The sequence below is a fragment of the Pseudonaja textilis genome, chromosome Z (assembly GCF_049901715.1).
Source record: "Pseudonaja textilis isolate UNSWEBS1 chromosome Z, rPseTex1.2, whole genome shotgun sequence".
Lineage (NCBI taxonomy): Eukaryota > Metazoa > Chordata > Lepidosauria > Squamata > Elapidae > Pseudonaja > Pseudonaja textilis.
The window spans coordinates 80,828,838-80,849,903 of record NC_142008.1 but is presented as its reverse complement, the minus strand read 5'-3'; the positions used below and the strand labels follow the sequence as shown (position 1 = coordinate 80,849,903).

Here is a 21,066-nt window from a genome sequence, read left to right as displayed (position 1 = left end):
GCTAATTTGCTTCTGAGTGCAAGGTGCTTGTTGAGGTATTGCCCGTTAGGAGAATGAGTGCACTTAGGGAAACGTAGTGAGAGTGGTGAGGAATAACACACAACCAGCATACAGATACACTGAATAGTAAAATGTAGGTTTGACTTCCAGTAAACAGGTAAACAAAGTCCAACCAACAGTCCAAACCATACATGGTTAAAGCAGGTAGTATTCAATACAATCAGTCCAGGGATAATCCAAAAATGAAGTCCAGTATCATAAACAAAGTTCAGTAAATGGAGTTTGCTAACAGTTGCAAGACTCACAGCAATCCAAGCAGAATGACGATCAGGCAGAAGGCAAAAGGGAAATGCAAGAAGAGAACAAACCAGGTTTCTGGCTCCATCTTATGGCCGTTGGAGGAACCTCAGCCAATCACAATTACAGCACTCTCTTGAAGATACAACAGTATTAAATAACTATCCTGGTTTATATATTGCCAACTCAACTGTTAGGTGACTTATCATTCCTAACATTCTCCTCTTTGGGTAGGGCAATATATAAAACCTTACAGTTTAAGTCTATATTCTTCACAGCAAACCTTACATTTTACAGTGCCTTGAGCTTTCGTAAAATGATCTGCAATGTTATTCTCTAACATGCAGTACTCCAGTTTAATCATTTTACTTTGAACACATTGTCTTACATTTAGATATCATAGATCGGTGTGTTTTGATCTTGTCTTTACAGTGAGATTGGAAGCCATCTGAATTGCTGATTGGTTTTTTTTATATACAACAATAGGATCCTTTACATGAATTGCCATGTCTATCATTAGTTGTTTATAACATGCTAAGTCTGTACATAATAGAGACAAACATGAGAATTCAGCCTCCATTGTTGATAAGCTTAGATGTTTTTGTCAAATAGATTGCCATCCAATTAACATCTTTCCTAATAACACTACAGTACCTGACGTTGATTTAGATGTAGGTACGTCTGTAGCGAAACTTGCATCGGCATATGCAGTTAAACTTAGTTCATCCTTAGGCTCCAAATATAATGCATAATGTATCGTTTGTTTAAGATATCTCAACACACGCTTAGCAGCTTGCCAGTGCCTTTCAGTAGGCTCAGCATTAAACCTGTCTAATTGGTTGACACTATATGCTATGTCTGGCCTAGACCAATTACTAAGATAGGATAAGCTACCAATCAATGATTGATAAATGTCTTTATCAAAAACAGGACTTTGCACATCACTGTGGCTAAAATCCTGGCTCACTGGCATCTTAGCCAGCTTACAAAGTTCCATTTTAAAGTTCTTCAGTAACTGGTTAATTTTATCTGCCTGTGAGATTTTGTAACCTCCCTTAGTTTTATCTATTTTCAAACCAAGATATTGTTTAATCTCACCTAAATTTTTTATTTTAAATTTCTTCTCTAACCGTGAAATAATCCCAGTAGCTTCTTTCTCAAATTACACCATCACTTTCATTTTTGAATAAACATGGATTTTGTAGCCATGCCAGCTACAAAAGCTGTCTTCGTTAATTCCTTCACTATGCATTGGTTCTATTCATAGCCTGATTGCTTCAAGCCATAAAGACTCTCTTTTAATCTCCAGCAATCAGTTTTTATCTCCAAAGGTTTCTTTAAATATATAGTATGTTGCAACAGTGCATGCAGATATGCCGTCTCTACATCTAAATGGTTTATTGTGTATTTATTTTTAGCTGCCCACGCTAATGCTGCTCGTAATGTGGTAGCTTTCAGATTAGGTGCAAACACCTCATCATTGTCATTTGCTGTCTGATTGAATCCTGTGCTACTAACCTGGTTTTATGGGTAACAGTCCCATCCACACCTGTCTTAATTTTATAAATCCACTTATACCCTATGGCATGCTCACCTGGTGGTAACCTGACATTTTCATATACCTCCAACCTTTGTAAGGATTTCAGTTCCTTATCCATTGCTTCCTGCCAAGCAGCCTGAACCTTAACAAGATACAGTTTCAGTTCATTATAGTTAGCAGGAACTATATTTACTTGGCATACTATACTAGCCTGATGTCTATCTGGTGGTCGTGTTACACGGATTGAACATCTAGGTAACTCAGGGCTTACTGGTGGTCAATCCTGTTCCACCTGCTCCTGTTCTTCTACCTCCTCCTGTGCCTGTTCGTCCTCTTTAATAGCTATTAATGGTTTAACTATATCATCATTAGGGACTACTTGGGTGTAGATAACAACATCATTGTTGGATTCTTGTTCTAGTTTATGCCACCCAATGTGCTCAAGAAATTTAGCACTAGCGCTACAGTAAATATTAGCTGTGCCTGGATCCCAAATCTAAACGATCTATGATTGGCCTCATAACCTACGAAAAATAATTTCCTAGCTCTATGTTGCCCTTTAAGTCTTACTTGTGAGCGAATATGCACCTATGCTGGAGCTCCAAATGTATGTAGATAACTTAAATTTGGTTTTCTGCCATGCCAGTGAGTAAATGGAAATTCACCAGTTGTTGTGTTCACCACATTGTTTAACACATGGTTGGCACACATTATAGCTTCACCCCACAGTGTTTCAGGCAAACCTGAATCGGATAACATAGTGTGAGCCATGGCTTGTAACATTTGCCCTCTTTGTTCTATAAATGAATTATGTTGTAGCCAGTAAGGTGCAGAACGCTTATGCTCGATACCAGCCAATTTCACCATTGTTTGTAATCTATTATTAATAAACTCAGTCCCGTTATCTGTAACTAAAGTAATTACCCTACGTTTCATTTTCCTTTCTGCAACTCTTAGCCAATTAAAGAAATGTTGGAACGTTTCTGTTTTGTTTTTCATTAGATAGCAGAAACAGTACTGTGAGTAATGGCCCATTATACTCAAAACATAGCAGGCACCTCCCAAACTGGTTTTTTTAGGACCAATTATTTCAGCAAACACAACTTCTAAAGGTTCTTTGGTGTTAAAACCCATTTAGTCTGTTTGCTGGTGTAACCTTGCTTTTCTCCTGATTATAGACATTACAGTTTAAGTACTTGCTACAGGGTTTTAATTTTACTCCCTCTGACAATTCAACAGTTTATTTCAGCATTTTGAAATTAATGTGCCCCAGTCGTCTATGCAGTAAATGTATACATTCGTTATGTGGCTTAACATTGTTACAAACCGAGTTAGCCATCTGCAACTGGTCATCATGGATAACATATAAATCATTCTCTAAAGTAGCAGTAACACTTTTACCCTCTTTCTCTATTATACAGTTATCTCCCCTAAAGGTTACTACATAACCAATATTAACTAAAGCCCTTACTGATAATAAATTAACTTTCAGTTTAGGTACATATAACATAGGTAAATGCTCATTTACAAATGAACCAGATGCTTTCATCTTCCATCCATTTGCCAATGATACATGTTGCTTACTCATGGACATCTTTACAAACCACTCTATTTCTAGTAATGCACTGCGATGCTCCACTATCAATTACCCACAAATCATGGTTTACAGTTGAATTGCTAGACATAGCTAAATTAACATCTACAGAATCTAGCTATATGTCCCCTAGCGCCACAAGAAAAACATTTCCTAACAGTATAGGCAGTTGAAAATAAATCCTCCCCTTGTGGTTGTTTCTCTCAGTTGGTCTCTATCCTGCCTTCTTCTTGCCTCTTCTAACAATCGTCCAGTTATGTGAGTCAATGTCAGTTCATTTCTGGTCAGGACTTCCAGTGAAAATACGTAATCATCATAATTTTTATCCAATGAGGAAAGAATGATGTAAACCTGATGCAGCTCTGAAAAAATCAGTTCCTTTTCATGTAGCTCTTGAAAAGTTCTTTTCATAATGTTCAAATGAGCTAACATATCTCCACCTTTAAGAAGACGTGCTCTAAACAGTTTAGGTGTAAGATGTATGTGTGTACCTACACTGTCACGAACATAAATCCTCTTCAAAATCTCCCAACACCTAGCAGCAAATTCTTCTCCAAGAATATGGACTAGCTGCTGGTCACTCAGTGTTAGTCCAATTATACAAAGAGCTCGTTCGTTGTTCTATTTAAAGTCAGCTAACTGTTTGGCATAATCCTCATTATTTGGATCCCAAGCATTTACATCCAGTGGATCCTGAACTGCAGCCCATAACCCTTCCCTACGCAGAAGTAGACTGCACTTCATAACCAGGAAACATAGTTTGTTCCATCCAACCGGGTTATCAGTGATAGACTTGTTGACGGGTCTTGTGCCATCCTTACCAGGACAGTAACCCACAATTAAACAGTAAACAGCTGTCTGTATACGGTACTGTGTATTCACACTAACTCTCAGTTATCTGAGTCTGGTATGTTCTGGGCCCATAACCAGTGTTGAGGTATTCACTGTTAGGAGAATGAGTGCACTCAGGGAAACGTAGTGAGAGTGGTGAGGAATAACACACAACTAGCATACAGATACACTGAATAGTAAAATGTAGGTTTTACTTCCAGTAAACAGGTAAACAAAGTCCAACCAACAATCCAAATCATACACGGTTAAAGCAGGTAGCATTCAATACCATCAGTCCAGAGATAATCCAAAAATGAAGTCCAGTATCATAAACAAAGTTCAGTAAACTGAGTTTGCTAATAGTTGCAAGACTCACAGCAATCCAAGCAGAATGAAGATCAGGCAGAAGGCAAAAGGGAAGATTTGGCTAAGATTTGCAGAAAGGAAATGCAAGAAGAGAACAAACCAGGTTTCTGGCTCCCTCTTATGGCTGTCAGAGGAACCTCAGCCAATCATAATTACAGCACTCTCTTAAAGATACAGCAATATTAAATAACTATCCTGGTTTATACAGTATATTGCCAACCCAACTGTTAGGTGATTATCATTCCTAACAGTGCTCATTGTTTCTTTCAAAGTCCTACATGTCTTAGAGCCAAGTTATTTGAAGGACAGTCTTTTCCCAGTCATATTGTCTGACCCACCAGAGCAGTGGCAGCAAGGAATGTTGCAGATCCCCTCCTAAAGAAGTCCATTTATTGGGAGTAAGAAGGCCTTCTCTGTAGGGGCTACATTCATTACCTCTGTAGAGATAAGATTACCTCCCTCTTTGACTTTTTTTTACAAGTTCTTAAAGGCAAGTCCTTAAAGGCATGCTTCTGTCAACAGACCAGGGGACCCTGAGTGATATGGAGCCAATCTAGTGGCTGGCTTGATTAGGGCTTCCCCAGGAAGTTTGTGGTTATTTGTTTTATATTTCACTGACAGAAATTCTGTTCCCAGCTGTCATAAATCAAGGAGTACCCGTACCAGCAAAAAGTCTAAGTCTGAAATTAGTTAAAATTCACCACCTAACAAGAAGATATAGAGAATCTCAAGCATTCTATTAGAGCAGAAGGCAAACTTTTCAAATGGGTTGAAAGCATATGGGAATCAGATATGAACATTTTTACCTCTGATTGTAGTTATCCAACTGACATAGAGTACCACTGATTTTGAATTCAATCCTAATTAGAGAAATATCTGAAAATATTTCATAGATTGCATTTATCATCAGGGAAATTTAATAAGATAAATTAAAGTATGTTCTGTTCCACCTGTATCCACAGATGAAACTTCGAGTAATATAGTTCAAATACTTTACGTAAACAAAACTGGAGTCAGAAGATTAATTGCTCTGTTATCACAGTCCTTTGGCAATCCTCCTAGAATCTGTCCGGCAATTCTGTAAAGCTCACAACGCAGTAAATCCAACGCAAGTCTTTCCAAGGCAAGATTCACTTTGTTTCCAGCAAATATTTCAAAGTCATGCGCTCTTTTATATCCTCTAAGAAAGGGCGTGTTAGTCTCATTAATTAATCCTTTGCTGGACGTCTCTTTCCTAATTGAGATTGACATCTCAATCTTCTCCTAGTTCTGGCATCCAGCCAGCATCCGGCAGTTTCATCACAGCTGGAATCTTCTGATACACTTTCCTGGTTAACAGTTAACACCTGAGGTGCAATCAGGGAGGGAGTTCCAGAAGAGGAAGAGGTCTCTGAAACTTCTAATAAATCAGGTTCATCTCTCAGATTCAACTCCTCATCCCCCACACTCCTCTCAAGGTCGCTCAGCAATGCAGGCTTGAATCTCAATGCCAGATCTTCTTCCTCACTCGAGCCCACATCTGCTGACTGATCAGGTTCAAGTCTCGGAGTCACAACAAAAGTATATTATCAGTTCCATGTGTTTGAATATAAAGAAAAATACAGATTAACATAGGTGATGATTTGGTAAATTTGTTTATTTATTTTAGGTTAACTTTGTTAAAATATAAATTGAATACATCATAACTCAGAATTATACAAATCAGTCTGGCCTTATTAAGGATATATTTTGGTTTGTTCGCTAGTAAGCTTTGATAAAACAAATCATACTATGTTCCCTCTCTAAGCGGTTTATAGAGTCAGCGTATTTCCCCCAACAATCTGGATCTTCCTTTTATTGACCTCGGAAGGATGGAAGGCTGAGTTAACCTTGAACAGTGAGATTTGAATGCTAAACTTCTGGTAGCCGGCAATCAGCAGAAATAGCCCGCAGTACTGCATTCTAACCACTGTGCTACCACGATTCTTGATGATTGTTTATTACTCAGTTCTTGGTTCCTAAAAATTTAATTGTGGCTATATCACTTTGCTTTTATGTTATCTTCATTGTACTGTAAATAAAATTAGTGTATAATTATATTTAAATATCTAAAATGAAAATTATATTATTGATACTGTTCTTATTATTGTCATTGATATTGATATATTAATTCAAATTAAATAATTATCTTTAGTTTAAGAAGAACATATGATACTTAATTTTGTACCTAGATATTTTAGTATAGGAAAGGGAAAGCAAGAGAATCATATGGAAGACTGGGTAAGTCTGTTGTATTAGAACAACAAAATTGCAAAAAGTTGTATAAAATATTATTTTGGTTAAAAATTAGGTAAAATCTTTTAACGCTATGGACTATAGAATCACAAGGGCAGAGAAGGGATGCCCAGTTACCTTCCCTCCCTCCTCAGAAATCCATTCTTAGGATGCAGGCTGGAGAGGAGGGACAAGGTTTGATCAAAAAGCCAACTCCCACACAAAATTGAAGTCCCAGATCTTGGCTTTTTCTGTTAAAGTCCAAAGATTCTGTAAATAACTTAGGCAGATAACAAATCTAAGCGTAGGTTTGGAGGCTACAACAAATGCAATTAGTAAAGAAGACAGGATGCATAAATTTTATTTGCTGTTCCTCAGATATGATATGCTTCTCAATGACACAAGTATTGCAATTTGACCCTCCTACATTTAGAATCCAAAATATATCAAACTTTTCCTATTCTACAGATGAATCTGTAGGAGGAGGTGTCGGTGGAGATTCTCAGTCATCCAGATCATGGTTGTCTCAAAGATGCTTTTTCAAAAGGCAATTGAACTATGTTTTTTTTCCCTTGAGGAGGATATAGGTCAGATGAAAGTGATAAAGGGCATAAAAGACATTCAGAGACCAAAAGGCATTGGCAAAAAAACAGGATGTTTGTAGTAGGTGAAAACTGCAGACAAAAGACCTCTGAACTGCTACCTAACTATTAAACTTCAAATTTTGTTTGATCATCCTGACAGTAAGGATCAGCTATAACTTTGTAAGAAACCTTGAACTGGCTAAGCCATTTTTTGAGAAGTTATGAAGCCTACGTTTTCTGAAGAAATTGTGAAGCATCCATAATTGAGAGAAGAAGGGAAGACTATAATCCTAACCTTAATTTTAAAGTCCTGGGTGATGGCCTGAACAAGTGATGTGCAAATATAAATATGAAAACACAAACAAAACCATAGACAGAAGTTTAGACAGTTGAGTTTGTTGTTCAGAAATTTATTTTCTTTGTACCCATTATTTGAAATCCAGATATGTAAGTATGAGTTCAGATATATTTGACTATGTATGTATACCTGAATATTTCCAATTTTGGTTTAATATGGGATTTGGGAAAATAGTAATACAATAACACTTATTTTCTTCAGGGTTAATTCACAGTACAAAAAAATCGAGACCAAATCTGTGATTAAAAAATGCTTAAAACTTTTAGTAGAATTAAAAGTTTAAATTCAAAATACACTTGCAGATGTCATAATACATATATACATGTATGTTTTTTAATTGAAGAAATAGTATCTGATTCTTTAAATTCATTAGATATAAGATTAGACAAATTATTTTTTCCGTAATTACTCTCTACTGTGCTTATCACATTTATTTATTTCTTTTCAGTAGGGGCAAAAAACACAGCATAATTCTGAGAACCCAACTTTCAGTCCGAGTCCATGCCTGCATTGGTAAGTCTGCATAGTAAGTTTTAAACAGAAAAATGTATGAAGTATAGTAGAAATATTCTTAAACTGGAAATATTCTTAAAGTAAGAATCTATATGATTAGAATAATGTTACCTTACATTTGTCATTTTGAAACTACTGAAAATACCTTACTATAGCATGCTGCAAAACATACTGCCTAGTAAAATAAAATTTATCTGTTTAATGAGTAACACAAGGAAAATAACAAATCATTTAGGATAAACAATTTCAGAATTTTATTCAACCCCTAGTTATTTATGGGGTTTCTGTCTCATTCCACAGTTGTGGAACTGTGAATTTAGTTTATAGGTAGTCCTCAAGAACTAGTTGCGCAGCAAAACAATAATAATGTACACCTTGATATAGGATAGGGTGTTGATCTCCCTAGGCCAGATCTTTCAGCTCATTTTTAATTGCCCCATATAGATCACAGGATGCTTAATGTAAGTGTAAACTTAAGTTTTAGAATAATCTATTAATAACCATTGGCAGAATTTGGTAAACTCAAACAGCACCTCAAGCCAAACTATGCCTCTGAGTGAAGTACTGCATTATAAGTATAGAAGAGGAGTGAAACACTTCTACTGATCAATTTTGGAGGATGAATGGCTGGATTACTCAATTTTGCTTGAAGCAAATTAATGAACAAATTAACTAACAAAGTGCCAAAATGCACTTTTTTTCTGATATCTCTTGCAACTGAATTTCTGTCACACAACTGGTAACGCTAATGTTTAATGCTGAATATGTTTCTTTACTCTTCCCATATCATAAAATGTACTCAGCTTTTTCAGGTCCATGTGCATTAGATTACAGTTTCAGCCAAGAGTTTGCTTAAAATTTGTAGGTTATTAAAGTAGATGTATACCTATGGAAGCTTTATATTTATACTATAGAAGAGTTCTCACATAGTGTGAGTCTTGATACTAGGTCATAGGCATGTGCACTTCCTAAAAGGAGTTATCTATACAGGAGTTATTTGAATAAAGCCTAGCCAGATAGAAGTTTAATTGTGCGTCCAATAGATATTAAAAGGGAAGTCAAGGCAAGGCAAGGATCCATCAATCCAAATTATTAGGAAGATGATGAAAATAATGATCTAGTTATTTGGATATTCTAGTAATCTTGGGACATTATGTGCAGAATGAAGTTTATTTAAAATCCAGTCTTAGGAGAGAAAGACTCATTCGAAGAATATAGCATCCTGAAGAGATCCTCCCAAATACTAACTTTTTCTCTTAATCAGAAATATATAAGCATTAATGTTCTTCATTATTTTGTGTAAATAGAAGTGACTAAGGCAATTTTTGTTGAATGAGAAGAATAAGCTATAAGTCTGTTATTGTTTTGATGGGGGGAAAGGGATAAGGTGAAGGAAGAAGGGAGGAAGGAAGGAAGGAATAGTACATTTGTAGTATCTTCTAATAAGGTAGGAGGAAAAGCATACTGTAAAGCAGAACTTCCCAAACCCCAGGCCTCTACCCATTGGGCCGTAGCCCGCTTGCATTCAGATTGCGTGAGCAGCGGGCCAGTGCACATGTGCAACTCAGCTTGCAGTCCAGCTGTGTGTGCATGCGCATGTGCGCCAGCCTGCTGCTCACTTAGACTGGTTCCCCTCTCCCCCCAGCCCAGTTCCCCTCTCCCCCTCCAACCTGGTTCCTCCCCCCCGGCCAGGCCTCCAAACCACAAAGGTTGGGGATTGCTACTTTAGATAATCATAGCCTATTGAGGGAGATAATAACATGTGGATAAGACTGAGCTAGATAAACTAATGATCTGAATTGCTGTGAATAAGGCATGAGATTTTTAAAAGAATGCAAAGTTGATATTTTCTTTTTAGAAAATCTGCTGCCTGGAGCAAACTATGTTTTCTCAATTTATTTTCTATAATTAAAGAATATTATTTTACAAAGTTGCTTTTCTTTTTTGCCAGATTAGTAGATCAAGAATATCCAAAGTATATTCATATAGTGTGGTATATGATTTTAAAAGATAGGTATATAACTATGAAGACTATATGCATTTATGTTAGATGTAGGATACTTAAGTACATCAGTAAATGTATAGGAAACACAGGAAACAATAGTTGTGCACCACATCAGACTGCAGCAGGAATATCATGTTCAGCTTTGATTGCCATATTACAGGAAGGACACTGAAGATCAATGAAGATGGTGAAGTTAAACTGGGAATGGTTAAAGAAAAGGAACATTTTTAGCCTAAAGAAGAAAAGGCTAAGAAAATATGTGGTTAGCAATTTTCCAATATTTGAAGAACTGATGTGTAGAAAAAAGCTTTATATCTGTAGTTCCTGACAGTAGAACAAAAACATAGGAAGATCCAGATTCAAAATGACACTTTTTTATTATGAGAGCTCTTGCACTGAGAGAGTAAATGCCTGCTTCCTGGAGTTGTGGCCGTTCTATCACTGAATCGTTCAAAGAAAATTGGGACAGCTATGTGTCTATTTGTTTGAGGATACCTATCTCTGTATTTTTCGAAGAGCAGTAGGAGAGTTAACAGATTGGAGCAGGAGAAAAATATATCAGTAGATATATTTATATATATCTTTATAAACTGTTAGGAATTGTAAGTTAAATGGGTTATTTTAAGTTTTAATGATAAATTGTAACTTGATGAAGAGATATTCAAAATATAGTAAAAATACAGTAGATATTATGTCAAGTTTTTACCAGAACCAATTATAGAAAAATATGTATCATAATCAAACAACTTAATAGAATACAAATGGCATACGATTACCTGATATTTTGAGCAAAAAATTATTTCAAAATATTTCTAAATATTTATTTACAAAAATATGGCATGTAAGCAGGTTTTTATAGAACTATTGTGAGAAATTGCTGCATCATAATTTATTTCCCTTTTTCTTTTCCTAATGCTTGCTTATTTATTAGTCTGTCATCCATCCATCCATCCATCTATCACTTCAGGATATTTTGTATAAATGAGATCCTCAGCACTCAAAAAAGATTACTCCTTCCCTCTACAATTCCTTATCTTCGTTTATTTCTCTTTCAGGTGGGATTGAAAAATCTTTGATACCTTTTACATGAAAAACAATGAGTCAGTTTACAAGCTGTAGTGTGAAAGTCATCCCTGTCAAATTAGGTTGTGGGAAAATAGCAAAAGTTGAGGGTGGCTTTGTGTGGATGCTTCTCTTAAAAACATAATGATATGGGGACTATTCTAAAAAGAAAAATATGGTAAGTCAGATACAAATACATATTGAAAATAGCTTTAGGAGAATTCTAATAAAAATAATTTTATAGAAAGCTTATTGGAGAAACTTGATGGGATATAGTTCATGACTGTAATGTACTGCTGGAAGGATATAAACTATTCAAAATAAACTGATCTAACAAAAAAGGAGGTGGAGTTGCATTATATGTTTTAAAAAATCACCACACCTCTACAGAAATGCTTAAAACTAAGGATGAAAACTTCCCTGAACGCATATAGGTTAATAAAAAAGTGGGGGAAAGAAAGACATTGCTATAGATGTATATTACAGGCCACCCAATCAAGCAGAAGAAATAGATGAACTTTTTGCTAATCAGTTAACTAATATATGTAGGAAATACACCACAGTAGTAATGGGGGACTTTAACTACCCTGACAACAACTGGGAAACAAACTTTGCATCAAGCGCAAAATTGAATAGGTTTCTTAACAAGTTGATAACTTTGTCAACCAAAAGGTAGAGGAGGGAACTAGAAGGTCAGCTATACTGGAATTAATTCTTGTTAACAGAGATAAGGTGATAGAGAAGGTGCAGGAACTTTGGAGGAGAGCAACCGTGTCATATTGGAATTCAGTATAATGCAGACACTAGCAATACAACAAAATCAAATTACCTTCTTAGACTTTAAAAAAGTGGATTTCAACAAACATAGAGTTTGGAAAGGATTCTCTGGATGAAAAATCTTTAAGGGGAAAATAACTCAAGAAAGTTTGAAAACTTTGAAAAGTGTGATTATAAAATCCCAGACCATTACAATACAATTGAAAAAGAAAAATAAGAAATATAAGAAGAAACCACCATGGTTTCATAAAGAACTCTGATAAACTAAAAGACAAAAATGATAAGTATAAAAATTGGAAAATAGAAAGAGGGACCCATAACCAGGATACAGTCCAAATTTGCAAAAATGAAATCAGAATGAACTAAGACTTGCAAAAGATGTCAATAATAATAATAATAATAATAATAATAATAAGAAGAAGAAGAAGAAGAAGAAGAAGATTCTTTTAACGTGTTAAAAACAAGGAAAAGCCAGGGAAAAAGTCAGTCCACTAATGGGAGAAGATGGCAAGGAGGTAACAGGCAGCAAGGAGAAAGCAGAGCTGCTTATTTCCTTCTTTGTACCTATCTTCATGCAAAAAGAAAAAAAACCGAAACTATCAAAAACAGAACTGTAAAAAACAGATTAGGAATACAAATTAAAATAAGCAAGAAAATAGTAAGAGAACATCTGTCTGCCCTAAACAAGTTCAAATCATCAGCATCAGATGGGTTACATCCCAGTGTTCTGAAGGAACCAGCAAACATGATCTCAGAACCGTTGAATCATATATTTCAAAGATCCTGTAGAGGAGTTACCAGAGGACAGGAAAAGAGCTGATATGGTTCCCATCTTCAAAAAAGAGGAAAAAAATAGATTCAGGAAACAACAAAACAATCAGCTTAACATCAATACTTGGGAAGATCCAGGAAAAGATAATCAAGCAACAATCTGGAAAACAGCTAGAAGCAACCAAAGTTATAACCAGAAACCAACATGGATTTGTCAAAAAGAGATCATGCCAAAGAAATTCTATTTCATTCTTTGACAAATGAGTAAATTAGTACACCAGCAAAATGTTGTGGACATAGAATACTTAGATTTCAGTAAAGCATTTGACAAAGAATATGATAACTTACTTCATAGTAAGTTAGAAAAATGTGGCATAGACAGCATCATCACCAGATGGATTTGTAACTGGCTGACAAGCTGCATTCAGTGTGTAGTCCTTAGTGGAACTACATCTACATGGAGGGAAGTAAACAGTGAGTACTCCAAAGTTCTGTCTTAGGCCCAGTACTCTTCAATGTTTTCATGAAAGATTTAGATGAGGAAATCTGCAGATGACACCAAACTGTTAGGAGTAGCCAACACCCCAGAAGATAGATTCAAGAATCAAAGGGATCTCAACAGACTTGAACACTGGGTTCTATCTAGCAAAATGAAATTCAGTGGTGAGAAAAGTAAGGTTTTTTTCTTAGGCAAGAAAGAGCAAATGTATAGGAATAGAATACGGGTGACACTCAAAAAATTAGAATATCATCAAAAGTTCATTTATTTCAATAATGCAACTTAAAAGGTGAACCTAATATATGAGATAGACTCATTACATGCAAAGCAAGATAGTTCAAGCCATGATTTGTCATAATTGAGATGATTATGGCTTACAGCTCATGAAAACCCCAAATTCACAATATCAGGAAATTAGAATATTGTGAAAAGGTCCAATATTCTAGGCTCTAATCAGCTAATTAATCCATAACACATGCAAAGGGTTCCTGGACCTTTAAATGGTCTCTCAGTCTGGTTCAGTAGGAATCACAATCATGGGAAAGACTGCCAACCTGACAGTTGTACAGAAAACCATCATTGACACCCTCCATAAGGAGGGAAAGCCTCAAAAGGTAATTGCAAATGAAGTTGGATGTTCCCAAAGTGCTGTATCAAAGCACATTAATAGAATGTTATATGGAAGGGAAAAGTGTGGAAGAAAAAGGTGCACAAGCAGCAGAGATGACCACAGCCTGGAGAGGATTGTCAGGAAAAGGCCATTCAAAAGTGTTGGGGACTTTCACAAGGAATGGACTGAGGCTGGAGTCAGTGCATCAAGAGCCACCATACACAGACAGAATCTATGGGGCATTGCCAAGAGAAAGATGAGAGACATGAGACCGAACAATGCAGAAGAGCTGAAGGCCGCTATTGAAGCATCCTGGTCTTCCACGACATCTCAGCAGTTGCCACAGGCTGATAGTTTCCATGCCATGCCACATTGAGGCAGTAATTGCTGCAAAAGGGGCCCAAACCAAGCACTGACTACATATGCATGCTTATACTTTTCAGGGGTCTGATATTGTTCTATGTACAATCCTTGTTTTATTGATTGCATGTAATATTCTAATTTTCTGAGATTGTGGATTTGGGGTTTTCATGAGCTGTAAGCCATAATCATCACAATTTTGACAAATTACGGCTTGAACTATCTTGCTTTGCATGTAATGAGTCTATCTCATTAGTTTCACCTTTTAAGTTGCATTACTGAAATAAATGAACTTTTGCACGATATTTTTCGCTTGTATTGCATCCAAGTTTGGTCACCACAATATAAAAAAAGATGTTGAGAATTTGGAAAGGGTGCAGAGAAGAACAACATAGATGATAAGGGGATGGATGGAGGTTAAACCATTAATAATGGTTGCAGGAATTGAGTTTGTCTAGTTTAGTGAAAAAAAGGACTGGGGGTAACATGATAGCAGTCTTCCAATGTTGAAGAGGGGGTCAACCTATTTATCAAACTACCAGAAGTCAGAAGAAGAAATTAATCAAGGACAGAAGCAACTTTAAATTAAGGAGAGACCAGAGGAACAGCTTGCCTTCTGAAGTTGTGGGTTTTCATCACTGGAGGTTTGTCCACTGAAGACATTGGACAATCATTTGTTCAGAATGACTGGACTAGAAGATTTCCTAGGTGCCTTCCAACTATTATTCATGTTAGTTTTGGTTAAAAATTAAAGTTAATATCATAGTCAGTAGAGAATTTAAATATTTATATACCAATTAATGCAGTGGTTCTCAACCTGTGGTCCATGGATCCCTTGGTGGGGGTGTCATCACGCAGGGTCTACAAAGTCTTAAAGAAATATTATGGTTTAATCATCCATGGCCACCAAAGGTATTTAAAGAGGGTCCATGATGAAGAAAAGATTGGGAACCCCTGAACTAATGTATTTATCATATATTTATCATATCAGTTCTTTTTCTGTTAAAAATGAGGTAATACTTAATAACAAGCAATACTTTGGTCTTCAATATCTAATTTAGCTGGCAGAATAAAAGCTCTTGTTTACATCTTTTAATGTTCAGAATTTTCATGACAACAGTTGGATTTTGGTCCTTTTTTGTTTGTTTTGTTTCTTAGCAAGCAATGAGAAAGACAAAATGAAAACAACACTTCATAAGATTATCAGTAATTATCAGTAATTGGTCTTTAGGGTACCATTTATGATGCAATTAACATGATTATTTTTGCCAAGTAATGTGTTTATGTTGCCTCATAAGAATAAGAAATGTGAAATAGTGGTTTCTAAGGCTCTAGATTCAGTTTGATGAGGTAAAAACAGAGAGATGTAAATGTATAGCTCAGTTAAAAGCTTGTAAAGATATAATAACCCTACTTTAAACCATAATTTAAAAATCTTAAGTCACATGTCTGTTACCTCTCCAAGTACATCAGTAGTGCATTTCCCTCCTATTGTATCCACAGCTAAAGGAATTATTATTTGATCTCATACATGGTTATTAGTAATGAAAACTCATGTTTAGTGAAGATCATAAATATGGGTTCCACATAGTTTAACTGGCATAACGTTATAGGGACTTGAAAATGTTCAATATGGGATTGTCATCCTAGACAGTAGTGAAAAAGTTGCCTTCGCATTTGGATCACTTGAGTCTTCAGGATATGTTCCCTAGGTGATCTTAATGTCCGACATAGTTTTTTTCTAACAAGAGCCTAATTCATGGTTTAAGTCTGAAAATTGTTTGAAATGGTTAAGTCGGAATTCTAGATGGGTATCTCATAGGAGCCCTGGATAATCAAACCAGAAAGTCTGTTGTTTTTTTTATTGACCAGACAGTTATCTATGAAATGCACTGAAATAGCATGTGAGGACAGTATAGGTTGTCCTCAACTTATCATCACTATTGTTTTACTTGAGCAAATCAGTCATTAAGTGAGGTGTAATGTGACAGTTTTGTTCAATGACTGTAATCTGGACACTTCCCAGTTGTCATTAAACAAGAATTGTGATTTACTAAGGGACAGAATCTCAGGTATTGAGGTGGTGGGGGGGAGACCTGGCGCCCAGCCTGGCTCTAAAAGAGGCAGACAACCAGCAGAAAGCTTTCCAGAGCCACACAAGAAAAGAAAATAATTGTATAGCAAACAGTCGCAGGAGAAGCTAAAAGTCCTAAAAGCAGCAGAAAGTGCCAAGAAAGGAGAATCTGGTTTATTGGAGTTTGGAACCAATCTTCTCTTTAGTCCCTTAAAACCAAAAGATGGTAGTGTAACACATGGGGATTGAGACATTGGTGTCCTTGACTGGCCAGTAGTGAGGAAAAGCCTGGCTAGATTAGTGCCACATTTCAAAACCAAAGAGACAAAACCCATCTGCTTGACTATGAGAAGCCCTAATGCTTTGAAACACAAGAAAGAAAGCTTCATAATCTATCCTCTGGTGACATTTTTAGAAGGATGAACCCATGCGTATGGCTTGGTCTTTGTCCTGATTAGCTGGCAGTTAGGAGAACGCAGGCCTTTTCTTGCTAGGCCTCCAGGAAGCTCCCTGAAGGCAGCAGATTCAGGACATATTTCCCAGGACCTTTTCTTTCTTTACCTCCAGTCTCTCACCCACAAACCAACATGTTTTCAATAAAGAAAAGAAGAAGAAAGTGGGGGCAGACTTGTTGATCTTTTCCCCTCCTAGCCCATCATTAGGTGCTGAAGCTACACTACCTTCCAATCTTGCCCCTTTTAATAATTATGCTGATGTTAGATGCGCATTTGGAAAGAGAATGGCAAAATGATTTTCTTTGAATGACCAGCAGACTTAAAAATAGAGGAAAAGAATCTCTCAGATTCAATTTTTTAAAGGATGGGACAATGAAGGAAGCAAAAAAAATCTTTTATAGAAGTTGTTTAATACTGAATAAAAAACTTTCCACAGTCAGTACTCCAAACAGCAACAACAGAAGCTGGGTCCAAAAGAAGACAGATAAGCAACAAAAAGGCAGCAAAGAGAGTAAGGTGCTTCTGCTTCAGCCATATTGGTTAAAGGTTAATGAGGAACTGAGACTGAAGGAAGCTGAGCAAGCTGTGTGGTTTGGGGTTTGTTTGCTGCTGTGCAAAGCAGTGTGTCAGAGGCCAAAAGGGCAGAGATGGGCAGGAGAATAGTGAAGAGGGAGTTGCAGTCTCCCCTGCAGTCTTTAAGTGTGGGCAGCCTTCCAGGTGGCCAGATTTTGACCAGGTGACCACAAGGGTACTTCAGTGGCAATAACTTCAGTTACGAGTCCCTTGTTCAACACCCTGGTAACTTCATACAGTCACTGAACAAACAGGCGTAAATCGAGGATTAACTGTAGTTCTTTTCTTGGGGCCATTGCTGCTGTTCCTGATAGTTCAGGACACCTTGACTTTCATAGGTTTATTATCCACATCTTTGTATATGTGAGAACAGCAGCAATTGTAAGATCGTTTTTTAAAATCTCTGGTATTTATTATTGTAACTCACTTGGAAAACAGAGAACAAAAGTATGCAGAAGAAAAGAAACCAGAACAGTTTATTTGAGACTTGACCTCAGTTATTAGTCTGTTTACGCTCAAGATAAGAAGATTATATCAAAACCAAACACTTATTTGGGTTTCTGCAGAATTCAACTGTTGGCTTTCAATTCATTGATATGCACCTATTTAATTTAGATTGTCTGGTTTATCTGTTAAAAAGATAATAAAATGTACAATGATTAATGATCTAAAAAGGTTAAATAATGGCAGCTGGACCAAACTTTAGTCCAGTTGCCATGATTTACTTTTTTAGATCCTTTTAAGCCTTAATGATAGAATCTTCATTTACAAATTAATCTAATCCCTCTTCAAAATCACTTTGTCATTTTTTTTAAATAAAGTTTTATTGAGTTTTAACAAAACAAATAAAACATCTTATTTTATACAGCATGGTTCCAGGATATCACATTTCCCTTTGTCATTTGTCATTTTGTTAAGGCTGTGTCCAAAAATCTACTTACATGACACTATTCCCAGCTAAAAGTAGTCAGGTAACACTTAAAGATACCTTAGTGTGAGACATTGAAGAAGCCAGGCAAGGGAGGAGAAAGTTCACTAGGTTTGAGAATAGGCAGTATAGATAGGAGCTTTGGTGAGGCACTCATATATTACTTGGCTTACTGTAAGTCTGCATAGGAACTTCCTTTTGCAATTTCCAATATTATATATTTATACTACTGATCCTTTTCTAAAATCCACATTGTTTTTATTTTTTAAGCTTGGTGTCTGCCTGAGACTTGACAATTTAGAAATGAAGGAAGCAAAGAAAAGACTATTCCTTTTTATATTGTGTTCAAACATAAAATAAAACATTTCTCTTTGGTCCAAATATTTTTGTACAGATATATACATTATAAAAATATCCTCATTTGTCTGTGATGGCAAACCTGTGGCACGTGTGCCAGAAATGGCACACAGAGCCACTTCTGCCAGCACACAAGAGGAAGAGCCCTACTGTGCATGTGCATGCACCACCTGCTTGGCAGCTGATTGTCAGGTATCGGGCACACGTGTGGGGGCGGGATGTGCAGGGAGGTCTTTTTCGCGCATGCACAGAGTCACGGTGCGCGGGGGGTCGCAAGCGCATGCACAGAGACACAGCAGAGGGTTGCACATGTTTGCGCAGGGGTGCGTGGCATGCACAGAGGATCATGCACACATGCATCAGGGTGCGCAAGGGAGTCGTGCACACATGCACAGGGGTGAGTAGAGGACCCATGTGCATTGCCTTCTGGATGCTGGCGCGTGAGCGCACATACAATTTTTGGTACGGGAGCCCAAAAAGGTTAGCCACCACTGGTCTATGTCATTCAGAAATAAAAAGGCTTCCTAACTTCCCCAGAGAATATATATTAACATATAAATAATGGTAGCTCTAATCTACTTTTACATACTGCCTGAAAGTTGGAGTTATTTTCTAATTAGAAACATGAGTTCCTTATACATTTATATAAATAATACTATTTTAAATTAGTTATAGTTAATTCATTTTTATCTACTCCTCATGAAATAAATTACAATGCCAGATAGCTAATCTTCTAAAATCTTATTAATAATAATATCCAAATATGAATATTCAGATTCACCCTCATTTTTTTGTTCCAAGGCATTCAAAATCTGTTCAGTTTGCTTTGTATGGGAGTAATAAAGTTCATTAGGCTAATTATAACTCTTTAAGCCATGGGGCATCAAAGCATTAGATTTTCTTCTTTTCCTGATTAATTGGACACATTTATATTTTGACTTTCATCATTTTTATCCTGTTTATAATCATGTTTAATCCTTTGCGTGTATACAAATGTTTTCAAAAAATGATATTCCTTTGTAATCTAATCCCCTGATACTTCCTTGCCTATCTTATTAAATGAATGTTCTCTGCTGCTTTGGCTCCATTGGTTTAAATTGGATTTGTTATAGCAATAGCACTTAGACTTATATACTGCTTTACAGTCCTCTTAAAGCAGTTTACAGATTCATGTTATGATTCATTAGAAAAAAAAAACCAATTTTTGAATCCATCTAAAATTATTATTATTCTAGTATATGTAAGCTGGCTCATCTATGAGTGGCTTTTTCATACAGAAGAAATATTTTATATAAAAATAGCCACCATTCTAATAATTTTTACAATTTAGGAATTATAGGAAGCAGCCCAATTTTGAATTGTTATACGCTGCTTTTGCCAGATATGGGGTAATTCCTAATTACATGTCAAATGGGTGCTAAGATTTGCTATCTTGTCCTATAGCATTTTATGGAAGGTATATTTCCTGTTCCTCTTCAAAGGATTTCTCTTACAAACAAATAACTTGTCACTAAATTGGCCTATTTTCTATCACAGGGTAAAGGTATTTGTAGAATCATAGAATATAACGAAGGACCTTGAGGATCATTTATTCCATTTTTTTAATATGTATGTAGGCCTTGACTTTCAACAGTTCATTTACTGACCGTTCAAAATTAAAATGGTACTGAAAAAATATTTATTGACCATTTTTTATCCTTGCAGCATCCCCTTAGTCACATGATCAAAATTCAGACTCGGCAGTTGACTCATATTTATGATGATTGCAGTGTCTCGGGTTCATGTGATCAGCTTTTGCAAATTTAGGGTATTCTTTATTGGTCAAGTGTGATTGGCCATATGAGGAATTTGTCTCAGGTGCATAAGCTCTACAGACAAGCAACGAAGTGACAAATCACAAATCATAGTATAAATGAGGCCTCTTTGTAGTTGCAAAATTTCTAGGATCTCTATTATTAGAAACCATAGTGTATGCCTATCAGAGAATTTAGACTCAGTTGTGTACTTATTTATAGAAGCCTGTCTGTTTTTCAAGCATGGAGTATCTAATTCTGTATTCATGGCATTCATCACTAAGGTGTTTGGCCTGTTTATTGTTGTGACTGTTTCTTTATTATCTAGATTGGTTCAAACACTTGCATGTCACCTTTCTTATCTTTGATCATGAATTAATAAATAAAATAAGTAATGGGCAAAGAGTTGCAATTCTTTTGGACCCTGTAGCCAGAGTTCTAAAAGGAGTGACCTCTCCCAACCTTT

At 36.2% G+C, this 21,066-nt stretch overlaps 1 protein-coding gene across 11 annotated transcripts in view; it reads left to right on the top strand.

Annotated features, from left to right (window-relative positions):
• Positions 1-21,066, top strand: part of FHOD3 (formin homology 2 domain containing 3) — a 288,676-nt gene that overhangs the window by 37,927 nt on the left and 229,683 nt on the right. For all 11 annotated transcript variants that reach the window (XM_026719582.2, XM_087916030.1, XM_026719581.2 and 8 more), the window contains exon 3: positions 8,272-8,336. In XM_026719582.2, the coding sequence (XP_026575367.1) occupies positions 8,272-8,336 (65 nt within the window). The remainder of the gene's footprint in view (positions 1-8,271; positions 8,337-21,066) is intronic.